At 41.4% G+C, this 24555-nt stretch overlaps 1 protein-coding gene across 3 annotated transcripts in view; it reads right to left on the bottom strand.

Moving 5' to 3' along the window:
• The window catches only part of LOC114661031 (E3 ubiquitin-protein ligase MGRN1-like), a 90748-nt gene that overhangs the window by 53380 nt on the left and 12813 nt on the right, over positions 1-24555 (bottom strand). For all 3 annotated transcript variants that reach the window (XM_051933804.1, XM_028814124.2, XM_028814125.2), the window contains exon 2: positions 8467-8585. In XM_051933804.1, coding sequence (XP_051789764.1) covers positions 8467-8585 — 119 coding nt within the window. The remainder of the gene's footprint in view (positions 1-8466; positions 8586-24555) is intronic.

The following is a 24555-nucleotide window of genomic DNA, read 5'->3' as shown; positions in this document are numbered from 1 at the left end:
GATCAAACGACTTGTAAAGCATCCCAGGAGCACAATGGCCTCAAGAAATGTGATACGGAAGTCTGGAACCACCAGAACAATTCAAAGAGCTGACCATCCGGCCAAGCTGAGTAAATGAACAAGAAGGTCCTCGGTCAGGCAGGTGACCAAGAATCAAATGGCCACTATAACAGTGCTTGAGAAGTCCTCTGCTGAGATGCGAGAACCTGCTGGATGGACGACCTGGCCTTAATGGTGGAGTGGCTAGACGGCAAGGAGAGATTTCAGTTATTGACTTTTAATAAATTTCTGTTTCTGAAAACGTTTTTAACTTTGTCATTATGGGTTGAGTGTGGACTGACAGGCAAACACGGCAAATTGATCCATTTAAAATGAACCCTACAACACAATAAAGTGTGCAGAAAGTGAAGGGAGTATGTATGTCACATCCAAATGGAAGTACAAAAAACTAATCAGACCCTTTGGGGCTATTGATCTAAAAAGAAAAATTTGAATAGTCTCTCTATTATAATCTATTTTAGATTTTTAATATAAAATCTTGGGACAAGATGAGACTTTTTCAGAGAGATACTTTCACATCCCGCAAGACGAGACTTTGTGCCAAGAGATTTAACCAGGCCCGGGACTGGAAATAAAAGACAAAGAGTAGATGACAAAGTAGAACATCGTAAAGAGGTTCAAAAACGTTGGCACGATACACATGCAGAGCAGGTTAGAGATAATGAAAGTACTAAAATTCGAAAGTCTCAAAAAAAATTATAGTAAAGATCGCATTAGTGCAAACAAACAGAAATTATTACTCGGTGAAATAACAGAACAGAGAAAAGAGATTGAATGTATTGTTCGGATTTAAACTTTAATTCTGAGACTTGTAGATCGTCTAAACCGTGTTGCCATCAGGAAAATGTAGTGTTTCTACCCATCTGCGAGAATTAAAAGATTTGTTGTTTGGTGAAAGTGAAATCCGCATACATGAGCAGTAGAGACCCGTAGTGGCTGGCGTGTAGGGGAATATTGGAGAGTGAAGCAAGCAGGGGGCAAAGCCCCCTAGTATTTCAAATTTTTAATTTAAGCAGTTTTAGCAAAAGGAAGCAATATAACAAAATGTTAACAAGTGCAGGGGTATGAAGCCCTTCTGAATGCCCTGCACGTATAAAAGCATGTAACAGGAGTGCAGATCCTCACTGTTTTTCAGATCTGATGTACTCCACTAAGTTTTGGCCAGATTACTGATATATGAAAAGGTCGGTTAGGAGTTGTAATAATTCACACTTTAGTTTCTCAGTAATGCCCTGCTTTACAAAGTCCTTTCATAAAGGAGTAGTCAGGTTAACACCAGGAACTGAAAATTACAAGATTTAAAAAAAAAAAAAAAAAAAATACAAAATTGGAGTAAACACAGACTTGATTTACAAGTAGAATTTCATCATCAGAATGACAAAAAAAAGAAATCTTGCAGTTTTCCAGGGCCGCGTCCGTGACAAGACTCCCACCAGCTTCAAAATGCTGTTGCTTCTAACTGGTGGAAATACAAAACAATTCCTACGTGAAAATGGCAGAGCTACGTTGGCTCACTGTGCCCTTTTACATTCTTCTTGAAAAAGCTTTGAGTCCCAAAGTTATGAACACCCAAAACACCTTGTTGCAATGAGCAACTCTTTGTAAACTTATAGGACAAGCCTATTGACAAAATTCTCAAGTAATTTCATTTCAAACTTTGCAGTAACCCTCTTGCCTATTTCAGACCGTGAATCTTACATATAAATGTTTATGCATGGAAGTGTGTGTGCATGTCTGTCTGTCCAGCTCGGAAGTGCAAGGCTACAGAGTGAAGCTCAAAGAAAGCGACTCTGTCGCCAAAGTGAAACTTCCAAGAGAAACTCGCTTACCCGCTGGTAGGACAAAGGGGGTGAGCATGTCCGCAAAACTAAACCACCGACTCTGCATTTCAGTTTTTTTCTGATGATTTCAATAGTTTCTAGGAGCCCGGGGTTTTTACAGCTAGTAATAATTCATTATACAGTAATCCCTCGCTATATCGCACTTCGACTTTCACGGCTTCACTCTATCGCGGATTTTATATGTAAGCATATCTAAATATACGAGGTTGTTTCATAAGTTTTGAGACTTTTTTAAATAGATACAACTTGGTTTGGTCAATTCCAAAGAAAATATTTACTCACATAACTCACCAATTTCAATGCACTTTTTCATGCGATAAATCCAACGATCAAAACAGTGACGAAAATCAGGTTCAGTCAGTTGGTCAAGCTGCTCATCAACCGCAGAAATGAGGCTGTCCCTGTCCTCAAAATCCATTCCTTTCAGCTCCTTCTTCACCGTCGGGAACAGCCAGAAGTCACAGGGTGCCAAATCTGGTGAATAAGGGGGCGGATGAAGGACTTCAATCCCAGATTTGGCGAGGAACTCAACAGTTTTGTTTGACTTGTGAGGTGGCGCGTTGTCATGGTGAAGGATGAAGTTTTTCAAGGTGCGATTAGGCCGACCTCTAGTGAGATTTTTGAAAACTTCTGGAAGGCACAGGGTTGTGTAGATGTCAGAGTTCATCGTCGTGCGTTCAGGAAGTGGAACTGAAGCAATAATTTTTTTGTAGCCAAAAAAGACAGCAAACATGGTCCTCTTGGCTGACCTTTGGCGCCTTGCTTTCAGTGGAGGAAGGCAACCTTTTGGACCCCACTCCATGCTCTAGGACTTGGTTTCAGTGTCGCTGTTGTAAACCCAAGTCTCGTCACCAGTGACAATGTTTGTGAAAGCTTCAGACTTGCCTACCTTGAATCTGGCGAGGAAATCTCTGCAAAATTGCATTCGGGTTGCTTTTTGTTCACTTGTCAAAATTTTCGGGATCCACCGAGCACATTTTCTCGTGTAGCCAAGATCTTGAGTGAGGATCCTCCAAACAGTCGTGGGATCCATGTCAAGGGTCGAAGCAATTCTTCTTATTGTTTGGCGAGGATCCTCTTCAATTAGGGCCTTCACAAGGGCCACATCTTGCTCGCCGGTCAAAATTCTGGGACGTCCTTCACGTTGGGCGTCGCTGACGTCGAATTCACCGTTGTTGAATTTTTTTTTCCACCGGAACACAGTCGCACGATCTGGAGCATTGTCACCGAGATGTTTTTTCATTCTTGACAAGCACTCTTTTGCACTCAGACCACCCGCGAATTCATAGAGCATGCAAGTGCGCAGTTGCTCTCGGTTTAACTTAAATTCAGGACGCGGAGGGGATGCACTTCGAGCTTTTTTTCTCATCTCCATCTGTAGCTGGGTGGGCCAAAAATTTATTAGAAGATGTGAAAGGATTGTAGAACAAAAGAAAAAAATTTCGTCCGCCTCCGATTACGGCAAGTGACCGAGTCTCAAAACTTATGAAACAACCCTCGTATATCGCGGATTTTTTCGCTGGTTCGTGGGTTTCAGTGGACAATGGGTCTTTTAATTTCTGGTACATGCTTCCTCAGTTGGTTTGCCCAGATGATTTCATACAAGGGACGCTATTGGCAGATGGCTGAGAAGCTACCCAATCAGAGCACGTATTACGTATTAAATAAAACTCCTCAAATATATTGTGAGCACGGGGGCTGTTCGCACCCCTAGAGGATATGGATACTCCTCAAAAAACGCTGAAAGACTACCTTCACATTGCTCCCTTCCTTGCTGGGCTTACTAGCGGCTGCTTTGTTGCACGATATGCTTCCCGCACGGTGCTTTGCATACTTAAAAGCCCAAACAGCACCTATTGATTTTTGATTGTTTGCTTTTCTTTCTCACTGACATTCTCTGCTCCTGACGCGCACTCCTTTGAAGAGGAAGATATGTTTGCATTCTTTTAATTGTGACACGGAACTGTCATCTCTGTCTTGTCATGGAGCACAGTTTAAACTTTTGAAAAAGAGACAAATGTTTGCTTGCAGTGTTTGAATAAAGTTCCTGTCTCTCTACAACCTCCTGTGTTTCTGTGCAAATCTGTGACCCAAGCGTGACAATAGAACAATAACCATATAAACGTATGATTTTTACTTCGCGGATTTTCACCTATTGCAGGGGTTACGTTCCAGGGATGACCGTATTTAAATTGTGCTTTTCAAGGTTCTCAAATCGCTTTACAGCGAGAGGGGAGGCACTTCAACCACCACTAATGTGCAGCATCCACCTGGAGGACGCAACAGCAGCCATTTTTGTACCAGTATGCTCACCACAAATTAGCCGTTAGGTGGCGAAAGGATGAGAGAGACACTCATTTAGAGACAGGGGATGAACAGGGTGACAATTTAGCCAGGACAATGGGATACACCCTACTCTTTATGAAGGATGACCAGGGATCTTTAATGACAACAGAGAGTCAGGATCTCAGTTTTTACGGCACCATTTGGACAGCACATTATCCCCATCACAGCACTGGGGCACTGGGATCCACATTCACACCACAGGCTGGGCGCCCCCTGCTGGCCTCACCAATCTCCTTTCATCCTAAACATTCGGTCTATGTTTGGCTTTCTATTTTTTTTCTTTCACGGGCGGAGTGGTGGCTCTGAGGCTAAGGATCTGTGCTGGTATCCAGAAGGTTGCCAGTACGAATCCCTGTCACTGCCAAAAGAGATCCTACTCTGCTGGGCCCTTGAGCAAGACCCTTAACCTGTACTTGCTCCAGGGGCCTGACCCTGCGCTCTGACCCCAAGGGGTATGCAAAAACTAACAAATTCCTAATACAAGAAATTGTATAAGGCAAAATAAAGAACAAAAAAAAAATAGCAGGGGTCCCCAACACCAGTCCTGGAGGGCCGCAGTGGCTGTAGGTTTTCATTCTCACCCTTTTCTTAATTAGTGACCTGTTTTTGCTCCTAATTAACTTATTTTGAATTCATTTTATTTGACTTGCTCGTGAAGACTCAGACCCCTTTAATTGTTTCTTTTTCCTTAATTAGCAGCCAAACAAATAATGAGATACAAAATGAACCAAAAAACTTTGTCGATCATAAAATATCTGAAGATAAAGAAAGGTGAAGGTCTCAGGAATGCTGATCTCCTCAGGTCCCCAAAGCATTTTAATGGTGCGCTTAGAAAAGAGAAAACCCACAATTTCAGAAATGTCTGCTATTGCACAACGAGAGCAGCAACAAGCCATGGAAGTAAAGAACGAGTTTAATTAACAACAAGAATCAGAGCCTAATTAAGCAACTGGTTGGAGTTTGAGGCCCTGACTCAGTTGGTCTTTTGTTGGCTCCCTCACTTCACATTTCATTTCTGTTTGGGTGCTATTTAAGAAAAGAAAAGAAGCAATTCAGGGGAACAAATCTTAAAAAACAAGTCAATTAAAATTAATTCAAACGAAGTTAATTAGCAGCAAAAACAGTACACTAATTAAGAAAAGGGTTAGAATGAAAACCTGTAGCTACTGGGGCCCCCTGCTCTATAGCATAATATAATTCACTAATTAAGAGTATAACCTGTAACAGTCTGCAAAGATCCAATCTGGCCAGGAAGTGCCAAGCACATAAAGTGGTACATTCTTCAATCCGTTCATTTTCTAAACCCACTTAGAAAGAGCAGGAGCCTATCACAAAAAGCATTGGGCACAAGGCAAGAAAAAAATCCCTGGAAGGGGTGTCAGTGTATCACAGGGCAACACAAACACCCCTACCCACCAGGGGCCAGTTTAGTATCGCCAGTCATCTAACCTGCATGTCTTTGGACTGTGGGAGGAAAACAAAGCTCCCGGAGGACGGCCATGCAGAGACAAAAAGAACATGCAAACTCCATGCTGGGAGATCTGGTGAACTGAACCCCCAGTCTCCTTGATACAAGGCAGCATTGCTACCACAGTGCCACCATGCCAACCCACAAAGTGTTACAGCAGGCGTCCTCAAATCGCAGTGGCTACAGCTTTTCATTTGGTCCTTGCTGATAATGAAACTTGGTATTTAATTTTGAGCCATGAATAAAGAACGGGACCAAAACATCCCCACCAGGAGCAACTTCTCCCAAACATCCCAGGAACAGTTTGGTGACCAACAATGAACAATCCAGCATGATACAGCAGAGGCGGCCTTAGGAGTACGCGGGGCCTTGAGCGAGTGTCATATGCGGGACCAAGAGCCATAAGTGTAGGCTATATACCGTACCACCACGCTCACGGGCTTATCCGCCTCTAATGCTGTACGCCTTATTATTGTTAAAAAATATGGTGCCTTATGTAGGTACCATTGGCCGTCTGATTACATTTCGTATTGTAATTGTTCTTATATTGGTTTAGTGGCCTTTAACCAACTTAATTAATGATTCAGAAACATTCTGCACGCAAAATTAACAAACTAGATAACAGTCGTTTCTGCCGAACCCGCTGGAGTCAGCAAATTTATTTAATTACGGAGAACCAGAACACTTGTAATAAAACGAACACTTACCAAACAGCTACTTTGACAGTCACAGACGGAAGTCCACTTTTCTGGCTTTTTGCTGAGCAAAATCGTTAAGATCCTCGTAGTCCAATGTTGAGGCAAGTTCCTTTTCAATTGACAAAATAGCTAAACTGCACAGTCTGTTTTGCGACATTGTTGATCGTAGATAATTTTTGATAAGTTTCAACTTTGAAAAGCTTCTTTCCGTGCTCGCAACAGTCATAGGAATTAGGAGAAATCCACCACGTACCGTATTTCAGTCTATAACGGATTTGAATGTCTTGCAGAGGCCCCGCATATTTGTATGATGAGCTGACGGTGACAAAAGAATCTCCTATCGTGGGGCCTGGCGCGATTGCCCTAGTCGCCACCCCCAAAGGCCGCCTCTGAATACAGCACCAGGCCATTAGGCAAAAGTGAGAACCAAGTGGCTTGGGGGAACAAAACATCGACAATTGGGGTCCATGGCCAGGAAAATCCCCATTGAGAAGTTACAGTTACAATACAATACAGTTTATTTTTGTATAGCCCAAAATCACACAGGAAGTGCCGCAATGGGCTTTAACAGGCCCTGCCTCTTGACAGCCCCCCAGCCTTGACTCTCTAAGAAGACAAGGAAAAACTCCCAAAAAAACCTTGTAGGGAAAAAATGGAAGAAACCTTAGGAAAGGCAGTTCAAAAAGAGACCCCTTTCCAGGTAGGTTGGGCGTGCAGTGGGTGTCAAAAGAAGGGGGTCAATACAATACAATGCAGTACACAGAACAGAACAATTCCTCAATATAGTAATAAATAAAAAATATACATTTTAGAAGTACAGAGCAGAATTTAACAGTAGATGATGTATCTCATAATAAGATTTGTGGTCAATCCTCAAGAGGCAGGTGGACAAACACAAACCCACCAATTCTGACAGACTCCAAGTATTGATTATGCAGGATTGGGCCCAGAAGTTGATTGACAGACAGCATGCCAGGGTGAATTGCAGAGGTCTTGAAAAAGAAAGAAGGGCCAACACTGCAAATGTGGACTCTGTGCATAAACTTCATGTCATTGTCAATAAGAACTTTTGATACGTTTGAACTGCTTGTAATTCTACTTCAGTATCCCATAGAAACATCTGACGAAAAGATCTAAAAACACTGAAGCAGCACACTTTGTGAAAACCAACACTTAGGGCCTTCTCAAAACTTTTGGCCACGACTGTAACTAAGATTTGTCTTTGATGAATGAAAGCGCTAACAAGGCGTAGAGTTAAATATCAAGTTTCATTATCGGCAAGGAGCGAGTTCGAATTAGGAAACTGGTTAGAATGAAAACCTATAGCCACTGCAGCCATCCTACCTTGTAGTTCAGGGGCCCTCCATTACAGTTGTGGAGCTCCGCAGTGGCTCCAGGTTTTCACTTCAACCAATTTCTTAATTAGAACCCATTTATTTACTACTAAAGCAACACATCTTTTGGGTTTAATTTTAGTCAGCTTGCCCATTACAATTCAGAACCCTTAATTGCCCATTTTAGTTTATAGCAGCTGCATTTAAGTTTTAATTGTTGCCTGTTTTCTTAACCAGACATCAGTTCATAATGAGATGCAGATAACCAATAAACCAGCAGCTCTCCCAGTTAACAGGCTTCCTTTTAAACCTCTGCCTGTGCAGCATGAAGTGTCGGAGTTTAAAAAGAAAATTCAGAAATAAACGAGAGGGAAATTGGAAGGAGCGTTAAGTTTAAATCTGTTCTGGTCCATCAAACACATGGATAATGTTTTCTGAGAAGGAAACTCTACAGCGCAATTAAAATTTCTCTTGGATGAATGAAAGCATTAACAAGCCAAAGAGTTAAATACTAAGTTTCATTATCAGCAAGGACTGTTTTTGAATTAAGGAACGAGTTGGAAAGAATGTGGCCCTCCAAGACCCTGACTGAGAACCCCCGTGTTACAGTGTTATATAAATTCAAATTGATCATAGTGACCTGACACGATTTGGGATTGCAGCTTGTGGTGGTGGATGCAGTAAAGAGACCCGAGTAACTGAACACTTTCTGCTTTTACCTGAACGGGACGATTTCCGAGGAAATTGAGGTCCATATTCTCTCCAAAGAGGTAACCTTCTGGATGCGGTGTATCAAACTTCTCACCTCCCATGAAAAAATGACTGGCAAAGTAGTTACCTGAAATAAAAGAGAGATTTGTTTATAGCCGAAAAAAAACCAAAATCAATACTTTACACACTCCATGTTATCCACTTTATTTAATCATGAGAACCGTTTTTTTTTTTTTTTTTAAACATACAAGGCAGCATTTCCCACAGAAATGTGATATAGCAGTGGGGGACAAAGCAGGTTGACCCAGGAAAAGGTCACCATATTATCCACATGACCATTTCTATTATAGTGTTCACAATAACATTTTTTGTGCTTAATTCATATACATATATACATATAGCTATTTCTATAAAAGCCAAATACCACGAACTCACTCATCACGAAGTCTCCCGAACCAGGAGGACTTGAGACTAGAAATTTGGAATGTAGGTTACCCTTGGCCCATAGGTGCTCGCTAAGAAACGGTTTTAAAATTTTTGTGGTCCAAGCACGTTCTGTCTGTATGACTGTCCACTTTCACGAGAGATATACTTAACGGATTTGGATTCTATAATTTGCTTGAACTTTCCGGTTGATCTTACGACTACTCTTATTGCGCCAAGTACCATAGTTTGCTTGCGGTACCAATGTATTTATGAAAATCCAAGAGAGTGGCTGTGGGCCGAGAGCAGGTGGGCGGGGCCTTCCTCATTCACTCGCCAACGTCTTGCCACGTGTTGGACTGCACCTCGCCTCCTCTTAGCTAGCAATACCTGTTCGTTCAGCAGACATTATCATCTACAGATTGTTAAGGGGTAACGTCTGACATTTTTGAGAAAGAGAGAGATCAGCGCTCCATGTGTTTTAGAGGGTAGCTGCTAATTGCCAGAGATATCACGGCCACGTGCTTTTCTCCCCACACGGGGAACGCTCTCTTGTCAGAGCTAAACACGATCAGATATAGTGCCAATATCGATTGATTTTTAAAGTTTGTCCTGCTTTATTACTATGTGGGCGCAGCCACAGGTTACAGCTAGTATTTCGGCCCACAGCCGGAAAGTTGAAGCAAATTATATATTATTATATAAATAAAAATAACCAGATCCAAACCTGTTAAGTAATTCTCTCATGAAAAGTGGACAGACAGAACGCAGTTGAAGCAGGAAATTTTTAAAACCGTTTCTTAGCAAGCACCTATGGGCCAAGGGTAACGTATATCACAAATTTCAAGTCCCAAGTACTCCTGGTTCAGGAGATTTCTTGATGAGTGAGTCAGTAGAGAGAGATAGAGAGATAGATAGAGAGATAGAGAGATAGATAGAGAGATAGAGAGATAGAGAGATAGAGAGATAGATAGATAGATAGATAGATAGATAGATAGATAGATAGATAGATAGATAGATAGATAGATAGATAGATAGATAGATAGATAGATAGATGTGAAAGGCACTATATGATTGACAGACAGACAGAATAAAGTATTGTCCTGATAAAATTTAGAGCTGAGAGCACAGGAAGTGTGTCTACCAAAAGCATTCACACGACTGAGAGGTTCGATGACCGTGGTCTTGTTTGAAAATAGTTGTAAGTCACCCTCTTGCGGGACTTGGTTCCAAAGGTTGTAAGTATGATGTGACTTGAAAGAATCTCATGTTAAAAGTCTCTTCAAAAAGTCACGTCTCATCCCAAGATGTTTTCATTATAATACAGAGGTTTGCAAAACTGTCTTAGATCCAGTTTTCACTTTGTCATTCAGGGGTAAAGAGAGAAAAAAAAATAATTTAAATGATTTAAGCACAAGAGTGCAACATAATAAAATGTGAAAAAAGTGAAGGGGTCTGAAGACTTTCTGAATTCACTGTAGATACATGCACAGGCACCTTAATAAAAGCATCTGCGTGTGTGTGTGTCAGTCTGGTGGCTATGTCTCTGTTATTCCAAAAGAAGGAGCATCACAAACATTTGTAGTAATAAAATGTTTGCACTTTTCATTCCAACAGATGGTGCACCACAAACATTAAAACTGCTTTATGAATCCCATACCAAATGGCATATAAGCGATATCTTCATTACATGGCACACTGTAAATGTTAACGCTGAGGTCTACGTGATTACTTAGATTTTAACCTTTTTAACATGTGTAGCACAGCCAGTATGCACTCACCGGCCATTTTATTAGCTACACCTGCTCAACTCTTTGTTAACACAAATATCTAATCAGCCAATCACATGGGAGCAACTCAACGCATTTAGGCACGTAGATGTCGTCTAGATGACCTGCTGAAGATCAAAACGAGCATCAGAATGGGGATGAAAGGTCACTGAAGTGTCTCTGAACGTGACATGTTTGTTGGTGCCAGGCAGGCTGGTCTGAGTATTTCAGAAACTGCTGATCTACTGGGATTTTCACACACGACCATCTCTTTACAGAAAATGGTCTGCAAAAGAGGAAAAATCCAGTGAGTGGTGGGTCTCTGGGCAAAAATGCCTTGTTGATGCCAGAGGTCAGAAGAGAACAGACTGGTCTGAGGTGATAGAAAAGGCAACAGGAACTTAAATAAGCACTCGTTACAACCGAGATGTGCAGAAGAGAATCTCTGAACACACAAGATGTCGAACCTTGAAGCATGACAGCGGGTGCCACTCCTGTCAGCTAAGGAGAGGCAACGGAGGCAACACTTCTCATGGGCTCAGCAAAACTGGACATGAGAAGATTGGAGAAACATTGCCTGGTCTGATGAGTCTCGATTTCCGCAGAGACATTTGGATGACATGGTCAGAATTTGGCATCAACAACATGAAAGCCTGGATCCATCCTGCCTCGCATCAATGGTTCAGGTACTGGTGGTCGTGTAATGGTGGGGCGGTTGGATTTTCGCGGCACACTTTGAGCCCCTCAGTACCAAATGAGCACTGTTTATTGTTGCTGACCATACCCATCCCTTTATCACCACAGTGTCCCCCATCTTCGAATGGCTGCTTCCAGCAGAATAACACGCCATGTCACAAAGCTCAAATCACCTCAAACATGACAGGCCTCCACAGTCACCAGATCTCAATCCAAAGAGAGCACCATTTGGGATGTGGCGGAACAGGAGATTCGCATTGTGGATGTGTAGCTGACAAATCAGCAGCAAGTGTGTTTGATGCTACCATGTCAATATGGACCAAAATCAAAGAGGAATGTTTCCAGCTCCATGAAGAATTACAGCAGTTCTGAAGGCAAAAGGGGGGTCCAACTTGGTACTCGGAAGGTGTACCTAATAAAATTGCCAATGGAGTGCATACACAAAACACAAATGCGCAGTATATCTTACATATTCTATACCAGGGGTCTCCAACTCCAGCCCCTGCAGAGGTACGGTGGCTGCAGGTTTTCATTCTAACCCTTTTCTTAATTCTTGCTGCTAATTAACTCTTTGCCTTAATTTTAACTGATGCACAACATAAGACTCGGGCCCCTTCGTTATTTCTTTTTTCCTTAATTAGCAACTGAACAATATTAAGACACAAAATGAACCAACACATAAACAACAACCTGCGTCCATCACACAGTAACTGAAAACAAAGAAAGGTGAAGGCCTCAGTGATTCTGATCTGCTCAGGTCCATAAAACATTTTGACAGCCAGCGCTCTGAAAAAAAGAAAATCAACAGTTTTGGAAATGGCTGCCATGACAGAATGAGCACCATGGAATTAAATAATGGGTTCAATTAGCAACGAGAATTGGCTTCAAATGAACTCTTTCAGGGCTGATGTTGAGTTTTCTCGAAATTCAGGGGTAGAGGACGGAAATGGGCTATAAACTGCGACAAAACTTCCCCTTACTTTTTAGTTTTGACTCTCTTCGCTTGAAGGAAAGTTACATAGCTTTGTTGATTTGACCTTGATTCCCTGCATGTGTATGAGTAGTGAAGAGCAAACAGCCTCTAAAATAGCATCAACATCTCCCGAGACTAGAGCAAAAGTACAAAGCAAAATACCCCATGGACGTTTTACATATTATTGCTGAATCGGACTCTGAGTTTGATGCAAGTGATCTGGAGATGGATATCGAAAACGAAAGTGAGGTACCAGCATCAGCCTGTCCGTCCCCAGCTGATCGTGGTGCTGAACACGTTCGTGTAGCTGATACGCTTACAGCAGCGTTCGCCTAGGAGGACCACCACTTATGACGGTAAGAGGTACAAACCATATTGCGTCACACTGTGACTGCCACCGTTGCCCACCTACTGTGCGAAGACGGAGAGGTAGCCAGCCCGCCGTGCACTCCTGCTTGCCATCAAGCCGCCCCTGCGCAGCCACTGTTACCAGTGATGCCAAACAAATGCCAACAGCAGCCACACCACATAGCAACAGATATTTTATGTTAATCTATGTGTGACACCAGTGCATTGTGTGCTGAGTTTTTTGGAAAAAATATTCAGCCCTCAAAGGTGTTAAGAATCTGAATGAAGTCAAGTTGGTTGGAGTTTGAGGCCCCAACTTAGCTGGTCGTCTGTTGGCTCACTTCACATCAAATTTATGTTTAGGTGCCATTTAACTCTTTTAGGGCGGATGTCGACTTTTGTCGACAGGAGGGGTTGAAGGCGAATGTCGACATCCACGGGTAGAGGGCGACAATCAGCTGTTAATGGCGACAAAACTCACTGTCACGTCACAGGCATTCCCTCTGTGCTTGGAGGAATGCTAGACTCGTTGACTCGGCAACAAAGCCTTGCGTGTGCGTGAGTTGCGAAATGTAAACAATGGCAAGATGGCATCGACATGTGAAAAGGGAGCGAAGGAAGTGCAGAAAAGAAAACACTCGGCAGACGATGTTTTGCGCATTATTGCGGAGTCGGACTCTTGATTTTTCAGAATCGGATTTTACTGGCAGTGATCAGGAGATCGAGCAAGAAAGTTAGAAGCCGGCATCAGCTGATCAGACACCAGCCGATGCCGCACCAGCTGATCTGCTGCCAGTTGAGTGCCTTCGCGCAGCCGATGCATCTACGGCAAGGTTCGCATGAGATAAATGCACAGACATTGATCCGTTGAGAGCCGATCTGGCTACCGGAGTTTACAAGACGGCATGGCTTGCTGTTGGACACGACAGATCACCAGCTGCTGTACTTCAGGCTGCTCTCTCCTGATGCTGCTTTTCAGCTACTGTCAGACGAGACAAACAGGTAGGCAGAGAATTTTTTTGAATCGCGGGCTGCATTTGCATCGCATTCTCGTTTTTCAAAGTGGAAACCCACAACAAAAGACGAGATGAAGCGCGCTGTGGCATTACAAATAGAGATGGGACAGAACTGGTGATATAACTTCAGGGAGCATTGGTCCAAACGTGCTTTGTCCCCTGGTGGCTTTGGAGAGGTTATGCAGAGTGGTGATAGGTATGTGATGCTGCAAAGTTTTATTCACTTCTGTAAATAACAGAAGCAAATCCCATGGGGTGAGCCAGGCTATAATGCCATACATAAAGTTCATAAAGTTTCAGAAGATGAAAAGAGGTGACAATACGGTTTTCATGCAGGCAGAAAACTTGGTGGCAGTGGCATGGCACGATGGCAAATGGGTGACTTGTCTCTCTACAGTACACACTAACAATATATGTGAGAAAGTGCAGCAACAGACAATTGAAAAATAGGCACCAAAGCAACACGTATTGTAAGGAGTGCAATGTGGCAATGACTGAAATTGGCTGTTTTGAGCGAGATCAGACTTTGCTGTGTAAAATGTATGTGATATGTATGTGAAATCAGAGTATGCAGGCTCATACAACATGCAAGACAGTAACATTTGTCAAAAGTAAATATTTTTTGTTGATTTGATATGTTAAACAATTGCTTTGTGTTCTTTTTTAAAAAATGTTAGTTTTTGGAAAAATATTCAGCCCTGGGAGAAAAGAAACAAAAAAAAAATTAGCCCTAAAAGAGTTAAGGAAAAAAGATTCAATTCAGCGGTCAGAGTCTCAAGAAAAGTCAATTAAAATAAAGGGAAATAGTTAATTAGCAGCAAAAACTGCTCACTAATTAAGAAAAGAGTAAGGTCGGGTTCATACTTCACGTGACGCTCCTGCTATGCAAGCGTTTTACTGTTTATATTTGCATGTGTACTTTACATAAACCTGGAAGAATCCACCAGGTGGCAGTGCGAGATATCATCGCGGTGAGAACAGGTTTGGCGTCGCTGTGTTGTGAATTGCCTGGAACATCCATTAAATTCTGAGGACACCTTGCCGCAATATCTCTGAACAGGATGTTTAATGATTACATCCATCAATCCAGGGATGTGCCCATTCCAGCAAGCATTGGGCACGAGGCAGAAACAATCCCTGGACGAAGCATCAGCTCATCGCAAGGTGAACACAAGCACAGACATACATACACACTGGCGTCATTTTAGTGTCACCAAATCTGCATATCTTTGGAAGGAAACCGGAGCTCACTTTGGAAACCCATCAGGAAAACATGTAAGCTGCAGGCAGGGAACACCAGCGACGTGACTCTCTGCGAGACAGTAGCGCTACCGCTCCGCCACCGTGTCACCCTCGTGTGTAATTATTAACAGTATTCATTATTTAAACGAAATTACCGATTTATCTATAAAATGTAACATACATACTTTAATGCCTTTCATCATGAAAGTGATATCAAGTATAAATCTAAGGATTCTAAATGTGCAGAGAGCTGAAATATCATACATTTAATGTGTTTGGTGTGGTGATCTATTGTTGTTTGCCGCTGCTGTCAGCTCTTGAGGAAGCCCCCAGAAAAAAAAGACGGCACAAAAGATGGTATGTGAGACTTTGAAAATGTATCATGTTATTACGATGGGGAATATGCGACGCTTTAATATAAAAGCACCACAAATGCATCTGTATGTCAGCATTTTCCTTCACAACATCGAACCATTCATCAAACATCGAAGCGCGCACATCAAACCAGCGGCTTTCTGTCACATGTAGATAGTAAACAGAGACTCTGATGTCATATTCGAACTTTTTATCACACTGCGCCCCCTGACTTTTTGCTGGTACTGCAACTCGCGCACGCGTCACATTAATTTCTGAGGACCTGCTCAGAGGACCCATCAAATGAACGCTGGGAACGCGTGGCAGCCATGATGCGTGCGCGTTGTGAGCGTGAAGTATAAACGAGGCCCTTAGAATGAAAACCTCCAGCCACAGCATCTCTCCAGGACTGGAGTTGGAGACCCACCCCTGTTCTATACATACTAACATTGTGCTTAGGCAAATCCGTGGGCACGACAACCCAAACCTGAAGCACTCAATCCAAACAAAACTTGGCACAGTTTCTAGCGTGGCAAAATGTGAGAAGCCTTTTTCTTCACTGGAGTAGATTTTGCTCACCAGAGATGACGACAGCATGTTTTGCACACACACACAGTACTTTTATGAAAAAGAATATCAACATTTTCAACAGGATTCCAGTCCAGTCTGTAATCTTTACCACTACAATCACAGCTTTATATATTTTTATACCAATTTTAAAGACTGCAATTGTGTAAAGAATGTCAAGGGATGATGTTATTTTAAAATGCGGTTGTTTGCAAGCTCCTTGTGATTTTATACACTGTCATGACGAACTTTAAACTTTTGAAAGGATGAAATAAAGATGTCTTTTTTTCTGTTCTATAAATTAGTAAAGGCCCGTTCAAAAACATTAATCCTGAGAGAAACAAGCACTTGAAATAATGAAAATGAACCAAAAGCTCTGTTAATAATTACAGGAAAGACATCCTCCAGTGATTCGAGACTTGTGCAAATAGTACTTTAATCAGGTCTCACTGTTGGTCAACATGTAACAGCAAGTGCAAACAAACACACAGGGGGCTCACAGTCTTTCAGCCGTAATGCACTGGGAATTCATGCATACTGTAGTGTGCTGGGCTCTTAAGAGGAACTGAGGTGAAGCATTTTGTATCATAAATGTCAGAAAATTCACAAACGCTCGTCATCAAAATATACCATCAATCTGCTTAATGGGATAAACTATTAAAATGGGTGAATTCAATGTTAGTTAACAAATATGGCGTGGAAGAGCCCTGAAGAAGAGCCATGTAGTCGTCACTCGTATCTGAGCTGTTGTGAAGAGGTTGCTAACGGAAGAGTTAAAGCATTCCCTAGAAGTTAAAATACACCAGTGTGGAGGTGCTTGGAACATTTCTGCCCCACTGTCTTGGTCTCACTTGTCCTCGTGTGTCCTCTTACCTCAGCACTTTTACTTTTCTCTCTTTTTTTACAGTACCAAGTCTTTCTATTTACATCCCACTTGTCCTGCCACTCTGTTCTCCATCTGTCAAGACCACAGTCCTTTGATTATTTTATGAGGTCTGTCCAAAAAGAAACCAAACATTTAAAAAAAAAAAAAAAAAAAATTTTATACTGTATATATAGTGTTTGAATAAAGTTCCTGTCTCTCTACAACCTCCTGTGTTTCTGTGCAAATCTGTGACCCAAGCGTGATAATATAAAAATAACCATATAAACATATGGTTTCTACTTTGTGGATTTTCACCTATCCCGGGGGGGCTCTGGAACGTAACCCCCACGATAGGTGAGAGATGACTGTATATTATATATATATATAATATATATATATATATATATTATATATATATTATATATATAATATATATATACAGTGGTGTGAAAAACTATTTGCCCCCTTCCTGATTTCTTATTCTTTTGCATGTTTGTCACACAAAATGTTTCTGATCATCAAACACATTTAACCATTAGTCAAATATAACACAAGTAAACACAAAATGCAGTTTTTAAATGATGGTGTTTATTATTTAGGGAGAAAAAAAATCCAAGCCTACATGGCCCTGTGTGAAAAAGTAATTGCCCCCTTGTTAAAAAATAACCTAACTGTGGTGTATCACACCTGAGTTCAATTTCTGTAGCCACCCCCAGGCCTGATTACTGCCACACCTGTTTCAATCAAGAAATCACTTAAATAGGAGCTGCCTGGCACAGAGAAGTAGACCAAAAGCACCTCAAAAGCTAGACATCATGCCAAGATCCAAAGAAATTCAGGAACAAATGAGAACAGAAGTAATTGAGATCTATCAGTCTGGTAAAGGTTATAAAGCCATTTGTAAAGCTTTGGGACTCCAGCGAACCACAGTGAGAGCCATTATCCACAAATGGCAAAAACATGGAACAGTGGTGAACCTTCCCAGGAGTGGCCGGCCGACCAAAATTACCCCAAGAGCACAGAGACGACTTATCCGAGAGGTCACAAAAGACCCCAGGACAACGTCTAAAGAACTGCAGGCCTCACTTGCCTCAATTAAGGTCAGTGTTCACGACTCCACCATAAGAAAGAGACTGGGCAAAAACAGCCTGCATGGCAGATTTCCAAGACGCAAACCACTGTTAAGCAAAAAGAACATTAGGGCTCGTCTCAATTTTGCTAAGAAACATCTCAATGATTGCCAAGACTTTTGGGAAAATACCTTGTGGACTGATGAGTCAAAAGTTGAACTTTTTTGGAAGGCAAATGTCCCGTTACATCTGGTGTAAAAGGAACACAGCATTTCAGAAAAAGAACATCATACCAACAGTAAAATATGGTGGTGGTAGTGTGATGGTCTGGGGTTGTTTTGCTGCTTCAGGACCTGGAAGGCTTGCTGTGATAGATGGAACCATGAATTCTACTGTGTACCAAAAAATCCTGAAGGAGAATGTCCGGCCATCTGTTCGTCAACTCAAGCTAAAGCGATCTTGGGTGCTGCAACAGGACAATGACCCAAAACACACCAGCAAATCCACCTCTGAATGGCTGAAGAAAAACAAAATGAAGACTTTGGAGTGGCCTAGTCAAAGTCCTGACCTGAATCCAATTGAGATGCTATGGCATGACCTTAAAAAGGCGGTTCATGCTAGAAAACCCTCAAATAAAGCTGAATTACAACAATTTTGCAAAGATGAGTGGGCCAAAATTCCTCCAGAGCGCTGTAAAAGACTCATTGCAAGTTATCGCAAACGCTTGATTGCAGTTATTGCTGCTAAGGGTGGCCCAACCAGTTATTAGGTTCAGGGGGCAATTACTTTTTCACACAGGGCCATGTAGGTTTGGATTTTTTTTTCTCCCTAAATAATAAAAACCACCATTTACAAACTGCATTTTGTGTTTACTTGTGTTATATTTGACTAATGGTTAAATGTGTTTGATGATCAGAAACATTTTGTGTGACAAACATGCAAAAGAATAAGAAATCAGGAAGGGGGCAAATAGTTTTTCACACCACTGTATATTATATATATATAAAATATATATATATATATATAAAATATATATAAAATATATATATATATAAAATATATATATATATATAATGAGGGAAGTTCAAAAAGTTTCCACACTATTTTTTATTTTTTTAACTCCATTTATTGAGAAATTCAAAAGCAAAGGACATCACTTTTCTACACAGTCACCTTCCCGTGTGATGCAATTTTCACAGTCACTTGACATGCCCAATTACTACGAAAATATAAAAGTGTGGAAACTTCTTGAACATCCCTCATAATTATGTATGTGTATATATATGGAAGAGAAGGTCTGTGATACGGTTTGCGTATTTGCAGCTGGAGATCCACAAAGGGAGAAAAAAATGAATCACGTATCATAAAGTAGTTTTTATTCCTGAGCTTTCAACCCCTGCCAGGGGTCTTCATCAGAGGATAATGCTTAGACTTACAAGAATCAAAGGCAATATATAGCAAAACATTCATTGCTGTGTGCTTCACGGATTGCGAAGACCTTCTCTTCCATTCGTACAACCTTCGGGCAAGAAGCCCTCCAATGTATTAGACGATGGGAAATTTTGGCAATCCGTGAAGCACACAGCAATGAATGCTTTGCTATATATTGCCTTTGATTCTTGTAAGTCTAAGCATTATCCTCTGATGAAGACCCCTGGCAGGGGTTGAAAGCTCAGGAATAAAAACTACTTTATGATATGTGATTCATTTTTTTCTCCCTCTGTGGATCTCCAGCTGTGTGTGTGTATATATATATATATATATATATATATATATATATGGTTGAAATAGTTTACTGTCAAATAATGCAAAGAGTACGGGACACGTGTTTTGCCCTAATTCTGGGCTCATCAGGCGTACACACTCACTGCACTCCCTTACGGGAATCGAACCTCGGACGTTAGCACTAGAGGCGAAGCCCCTAGCGTTGCGCCACGGCGTGTGGTTCGTTTATTTGATAGCATGTACATCGGGGTACTTACATTCACGGCATTCATAGTCTGAATCACAATCTGATTGTATGGGTGGTTACCTACCAGGTAACGCTTGTGGTTGGTCAGCAAGTCAGCTGACATCCGCAACGGTGCCCTCAGTTGTGAGAAGCAGATCATAGAATGGTTGAAATAGTTTACTGTCAAATAATGCAAAGAGTATGCAACACGTGTTTCGCCCTCATACAATCAGATTGTGATTCAGACTATGAATGCCGTGAATGTAATTACTCCGATCTACATGCTGTCAAATAAACGAACCACACGCCGTGGCGCAACGCTAGGGGCTTTGCCTCTAGCGTTGACGTCCGAGGTTCGATTCCCGTAAGGGAGTGCAGTGAGTGTGTACGCCTGATGAGCCCAGAATTAGGGCGAAACACGTATCGTGTACTCTTTGCATTATTTGACAGTAAACTATTTCAACCATTCTATGATCTGCTTCTCACAACTGAAATAGGGCACCGTGGCGGATGTTAGCTGACTTGCTGACCAACCACAAGCGTTACCTGGTAGGTAACCATCCATACAATCAGATTGTGATTCAGACTACGAATGCCGTGAATATATATATAGTCACGCAAGAGTGCCTGGGGAGCAGCTTTTGACCCAATTTGCACAGCGACAAGTCCTGCTGGGGGACAACGGCAGCATGCTAACCTCTCTCTGTTTCTTCAGAAAGACCGAGGCACCGCTGCCGTGAAGACCACCCGGACGACTCAAAGAGAGGGTTCCTTTCTTCCCTCTGCTTCCCCATTGATGACGTCAGACTCCCATACACCAGAACGATTTTCCCAGCATTCCACGTTCTAATTTCTGGTCCTTCCCTATAAACTGTCGGTCTTCGTACCCTTCAATGTCTTTTGTGAAAGAATTGAGTTATTTTTGTTGCAGTATACGGGGCTAAAACCCCCAAACCTTTACAAGTGTCTCATCTCGTTATTACAATATATATAAAAAATCTTAAGCCTAAAAAAGTGCAACGATTTTATGTGACTTTTTAATGTCACTTTTTTATGTCACGCTTTAAAATCAGGCTTATTTAAAAAACCTACATATATATGTTTAGTATCATTCTTTTCAGAATTTATCAAAATTTAATGTGATGTTGTTAGATTTTCAGATTCTTATTCTGTTTTTTCTCAGCTCTTATAAATTTTTACGTTTTCCTCACTTTCCCAATAAAAGAAGACATATGTCCAAATCTTATTGAAGAATTTCATCCCCTAAGGGTTATCAACAGAAGAAATGAGTACACGGGCAATCCTAGCATCGAGAAACGATGAAGTTCAACGAATTAACGTGAAAAGTGTCGATCAGTTACACAGCAAATTGGTTAAATGTGTATCAATAGACTCTGCTGAAACAGTTGGTGGTGATGGTGCGGAAGATGAAAACATCAACTTATAATATCATGAAGAATATCTACAACCATTAACACCATCTGGACTTCCACCGACTGAATTACTTAGAAAGAAGGTATCGTAATGCTATTATGTAATTTATGTCTGAGTGATGGGCTGTGCAATAGGACAAGATTAGTTGTATTCAAAATTGGTCAAACAATTCTAACATGTAAAATTTTAACAAGCGACAAGAAAGGTCATGTAGTCCATCTTCAGGGGATAACAGACACCAAAGGAGATCTTGATATGCCATTCATATTAAAACATTTACAGTTTCCTGTTAGAATAGCTTTTTCAATGACAATTAACAAATCACAGGGATAAACATTTGAAAAGGTTGGTTTATTTATTAGAGAGAAAGAAACGAAATTCACTAACTGGCAGTTATACGGTGTGTTATCACGATGCAAGTCCAAACACGGAATCAAAATTCAATGCGATATTGACGAAAAGTGAATTAAAAAAATTGTTTTTACTGAAGTTTTGCAGTAAAAGTTTAAAAAGTATTTGACTGTTAATTTCAAAGGAAAACAGGATGAAAATGTATAACGCAACAAATACCTCAAACGCAACATGAACCATAATTTTCTTTCAATTTATTACGTTTGTCATGTGATCGAGCACATAGGGATTTTAAAGTTCACTATTGTGACTCTGCTCTAACTGAAAGAGTTTGGTTTCTTTTTGGACAGACCTCGTATGTTTCATTTAATCCTCAATGTTCACACCGTGCTGCTCATCAGCATCCACTACACTCAAACTTAGCATGTTGGTCGGATATGAATTTCACTGGACTCTGTACACGTGACAATACGACAACAGCTACAAAAGAAACTTTCTCTTTTGTGTCCCTTTAAGCACATACCCTGTATGGTTGGAATGTGAAAAAGACTGCTGGCCACATTCTCATCATGAACGCCGAGACTTGTTCCACTCAGAGGTTTCAGAAGAGCTCTAATAACAGGCCTTGCACATTTTTCTGCTTTGACGCACAGCTACCCAGAAGCTCAAAAGTCAAATCTGGTTAACGATGTCAGTTTTAACTGCTCGGATAAGCAGATGAGGAGTTGCCTGCCCGGCACTTTGCATGCAGAGCATCCAAAACACATGTCATTACATTTAGTCGCCAAAAATACTGTTCTGTTTTTAGACCCAGTGTATCAAGTTTACAAGGAGTGTGCTTCATGGCAAATATCTGCAAAGCAGAGAGGGTAGAGATTTGGATGGTAGCTGCACACAGTCAACATTGCTGTGCTCACTGCAGCTCATAACATGCCCGATGTGTACCATTATATTAAAAAAAACTTACCTAAGCCTGTCAGACACAGCAAAAGTCAGATTTGAACAGGAAACCACCAGTGACTTTTCAGTTCTGATAGTAACTGTAGTTTTGCTGTTTATTTTATACTAGCTGAAATACCCAGCGTTACCCGTGAGGAAAATAAAGTGTTTTTTTTTTTTTTTTTTTTTGTAATTGTTTGAGAAAAACATAATTAACTCTTTCAGGGCTGATGTCGACTTTTGTCAAAAGGAGGAGTTGACGATGGTAATCGACTGTACACTGTAACCAACCGTTACGTTTTAGTTGGACTCTTGTTGCCAGAAGGAAAGTTAGATTCATTGGTTTGACCGAGATTTCCTGCAGTTGCGTGAGTAGCAAGGCGCAAACAACGGCAAAAATAGCACTGACATTTTGCGAGAGATCAAAGCAAATGCATAAAGCAAACTACTCCATGGACGACGTTTTGCCTATTATCTTTGAACTGGACTATGACTTGTCAGACTCAGATTTTGATACAAGTGATTGAAAATGAGTGTGAGGTTCCAGCTTCAGCTGATTGGTCCCCAGCTAATCGTTGTACTGACTGTTTGCCAGGGAGGACTGCCACTTAACAATGATAAGAGGTAGAAACCAGATTGCAATGCACCACAACTCTGCCCCAGCCACACAAAGACCGCCTGGCAGCAAGCCTACCACACATTCTTGGCAAACTGGTAGCCACAGCATGCAGCAACAGACGTTTTATGTTGATTTCTGTGTGAAATCATTGCTTTTCAGAAACTATGTTTTTTGAAATAAATATTCAGCCCTCAAAGAGCTAAAAAAAAACAAAAAAACTTTAAAAATAAAAATAAATTAACAAACAATAAAGACTCACTAATGTGCTTATTTTGCGGTCTTGTATGTATTTTATCATCCAGTTGACGCTCGGAACCGGCATACTCTATTTAATTTGAAAAGCAAAAGGGGTGCAGTGCTGCTTAAACATAAAGAATGCTGCCAGTCATCTGATATATACTAACTGTGGGATCCTAGAAAGTATTGAAATTGTCTCTGCTATGAGGATTTGTGCTGCCGACGTGCTGGCATCGTTTGTGCTTTAGCGGCTAAGCGACTGTCTATCTTAGGAGGTTTCCTTTTGCCAGTGTGCTGGTCTCGCTTGCGTATCCTCTGAGCTGGAGCCCTCACCCCCACTCTACATCTCACTTCTGGGCCGGACAGACACACACACTTGCATGTGTAGAACTCCATTTAATTTCAAAAGCAACAGGGGTGTGCGGTGGAGCTCAAACATAAAGAATGCTGGCAGTCACCCCCAGTTTGCCCTCTGGTGGTCATTCCGAGTGTCAACTGAATGATAACATGCATACAAGACTGTAAGATCACCCCCCACCCCACCTTCATGGCTGAGTTGCTGTTGTTCCCAGTTGCTTCCATGGGCTTCGAAATGCCCATCACTATTGAGTTAGTCAACTAACTAACCCTCGCTCTGGATGTGAGTGGAGTCAGACTTCAGATCAAGTCAAGTGATAAGTGATATTAGAATGTCTGTCTGTCCATAAGGTCTCTATGCAATCCTTCACCCTTTAAAATGTGCTACAGAAATAAACGTTGCTGTTAACCGATCATGACTAAACTGTGCATAGTTGCTCTCTACGCCCATATGGGCAGGATGGACTACGTTGGAACCCCAAATTTTGACTCTAGCTTTTCCCAGGTTTTCCCCAGTGTGCTGCAGTGTGCCCACCAGTGCCACCTGCTGGCTCAGAATGAATATTACAATCCTACAGCCTTTGACCACTCTGGACCAAATTTTGCATATGGTGGGTATCTAAAAGAATCCCCCCCCACCCCCTCGAAATATTCCCATTTGTGTTGCTTTACAGCCTTAAATGAAAACACACAAACTAAATTTTTCCAGCTTTACTAACTCGATGCAATCTCTAACATCCAAGTGAAAGATATCACAGCTACAGTTCAGAAGAATTTTAAAAAATAAAAAACAAGAAATCCTGAGATTAATAAAGGAAAAACCTCAATCAGGTGTCAGTGCCCACCATTTCCATTGCGGTTACTGGATTCCTTCCACCTGTGATCA

This window comes from Erpetoichthys calabaricus, chromosome 11 (assembly GCF_900747795.2).
Source record: "Erpetoichthys calabaricus chromosome 11, fErpCal1.3, whole genome shotgun sequence".
NCBI classification, from domain to species: Eukaryota; Metazoa; Chordata; class Cladistia; order Polypteriformes; family Polypteridae; genus Erpetoichthys; species Erpetoichthys calabaricus.
The sequence above is the reverse complement of the archived record's forward strand: the minus strand, read 5'-3'. Positions and strand labels throughout refer to the sequence as shown.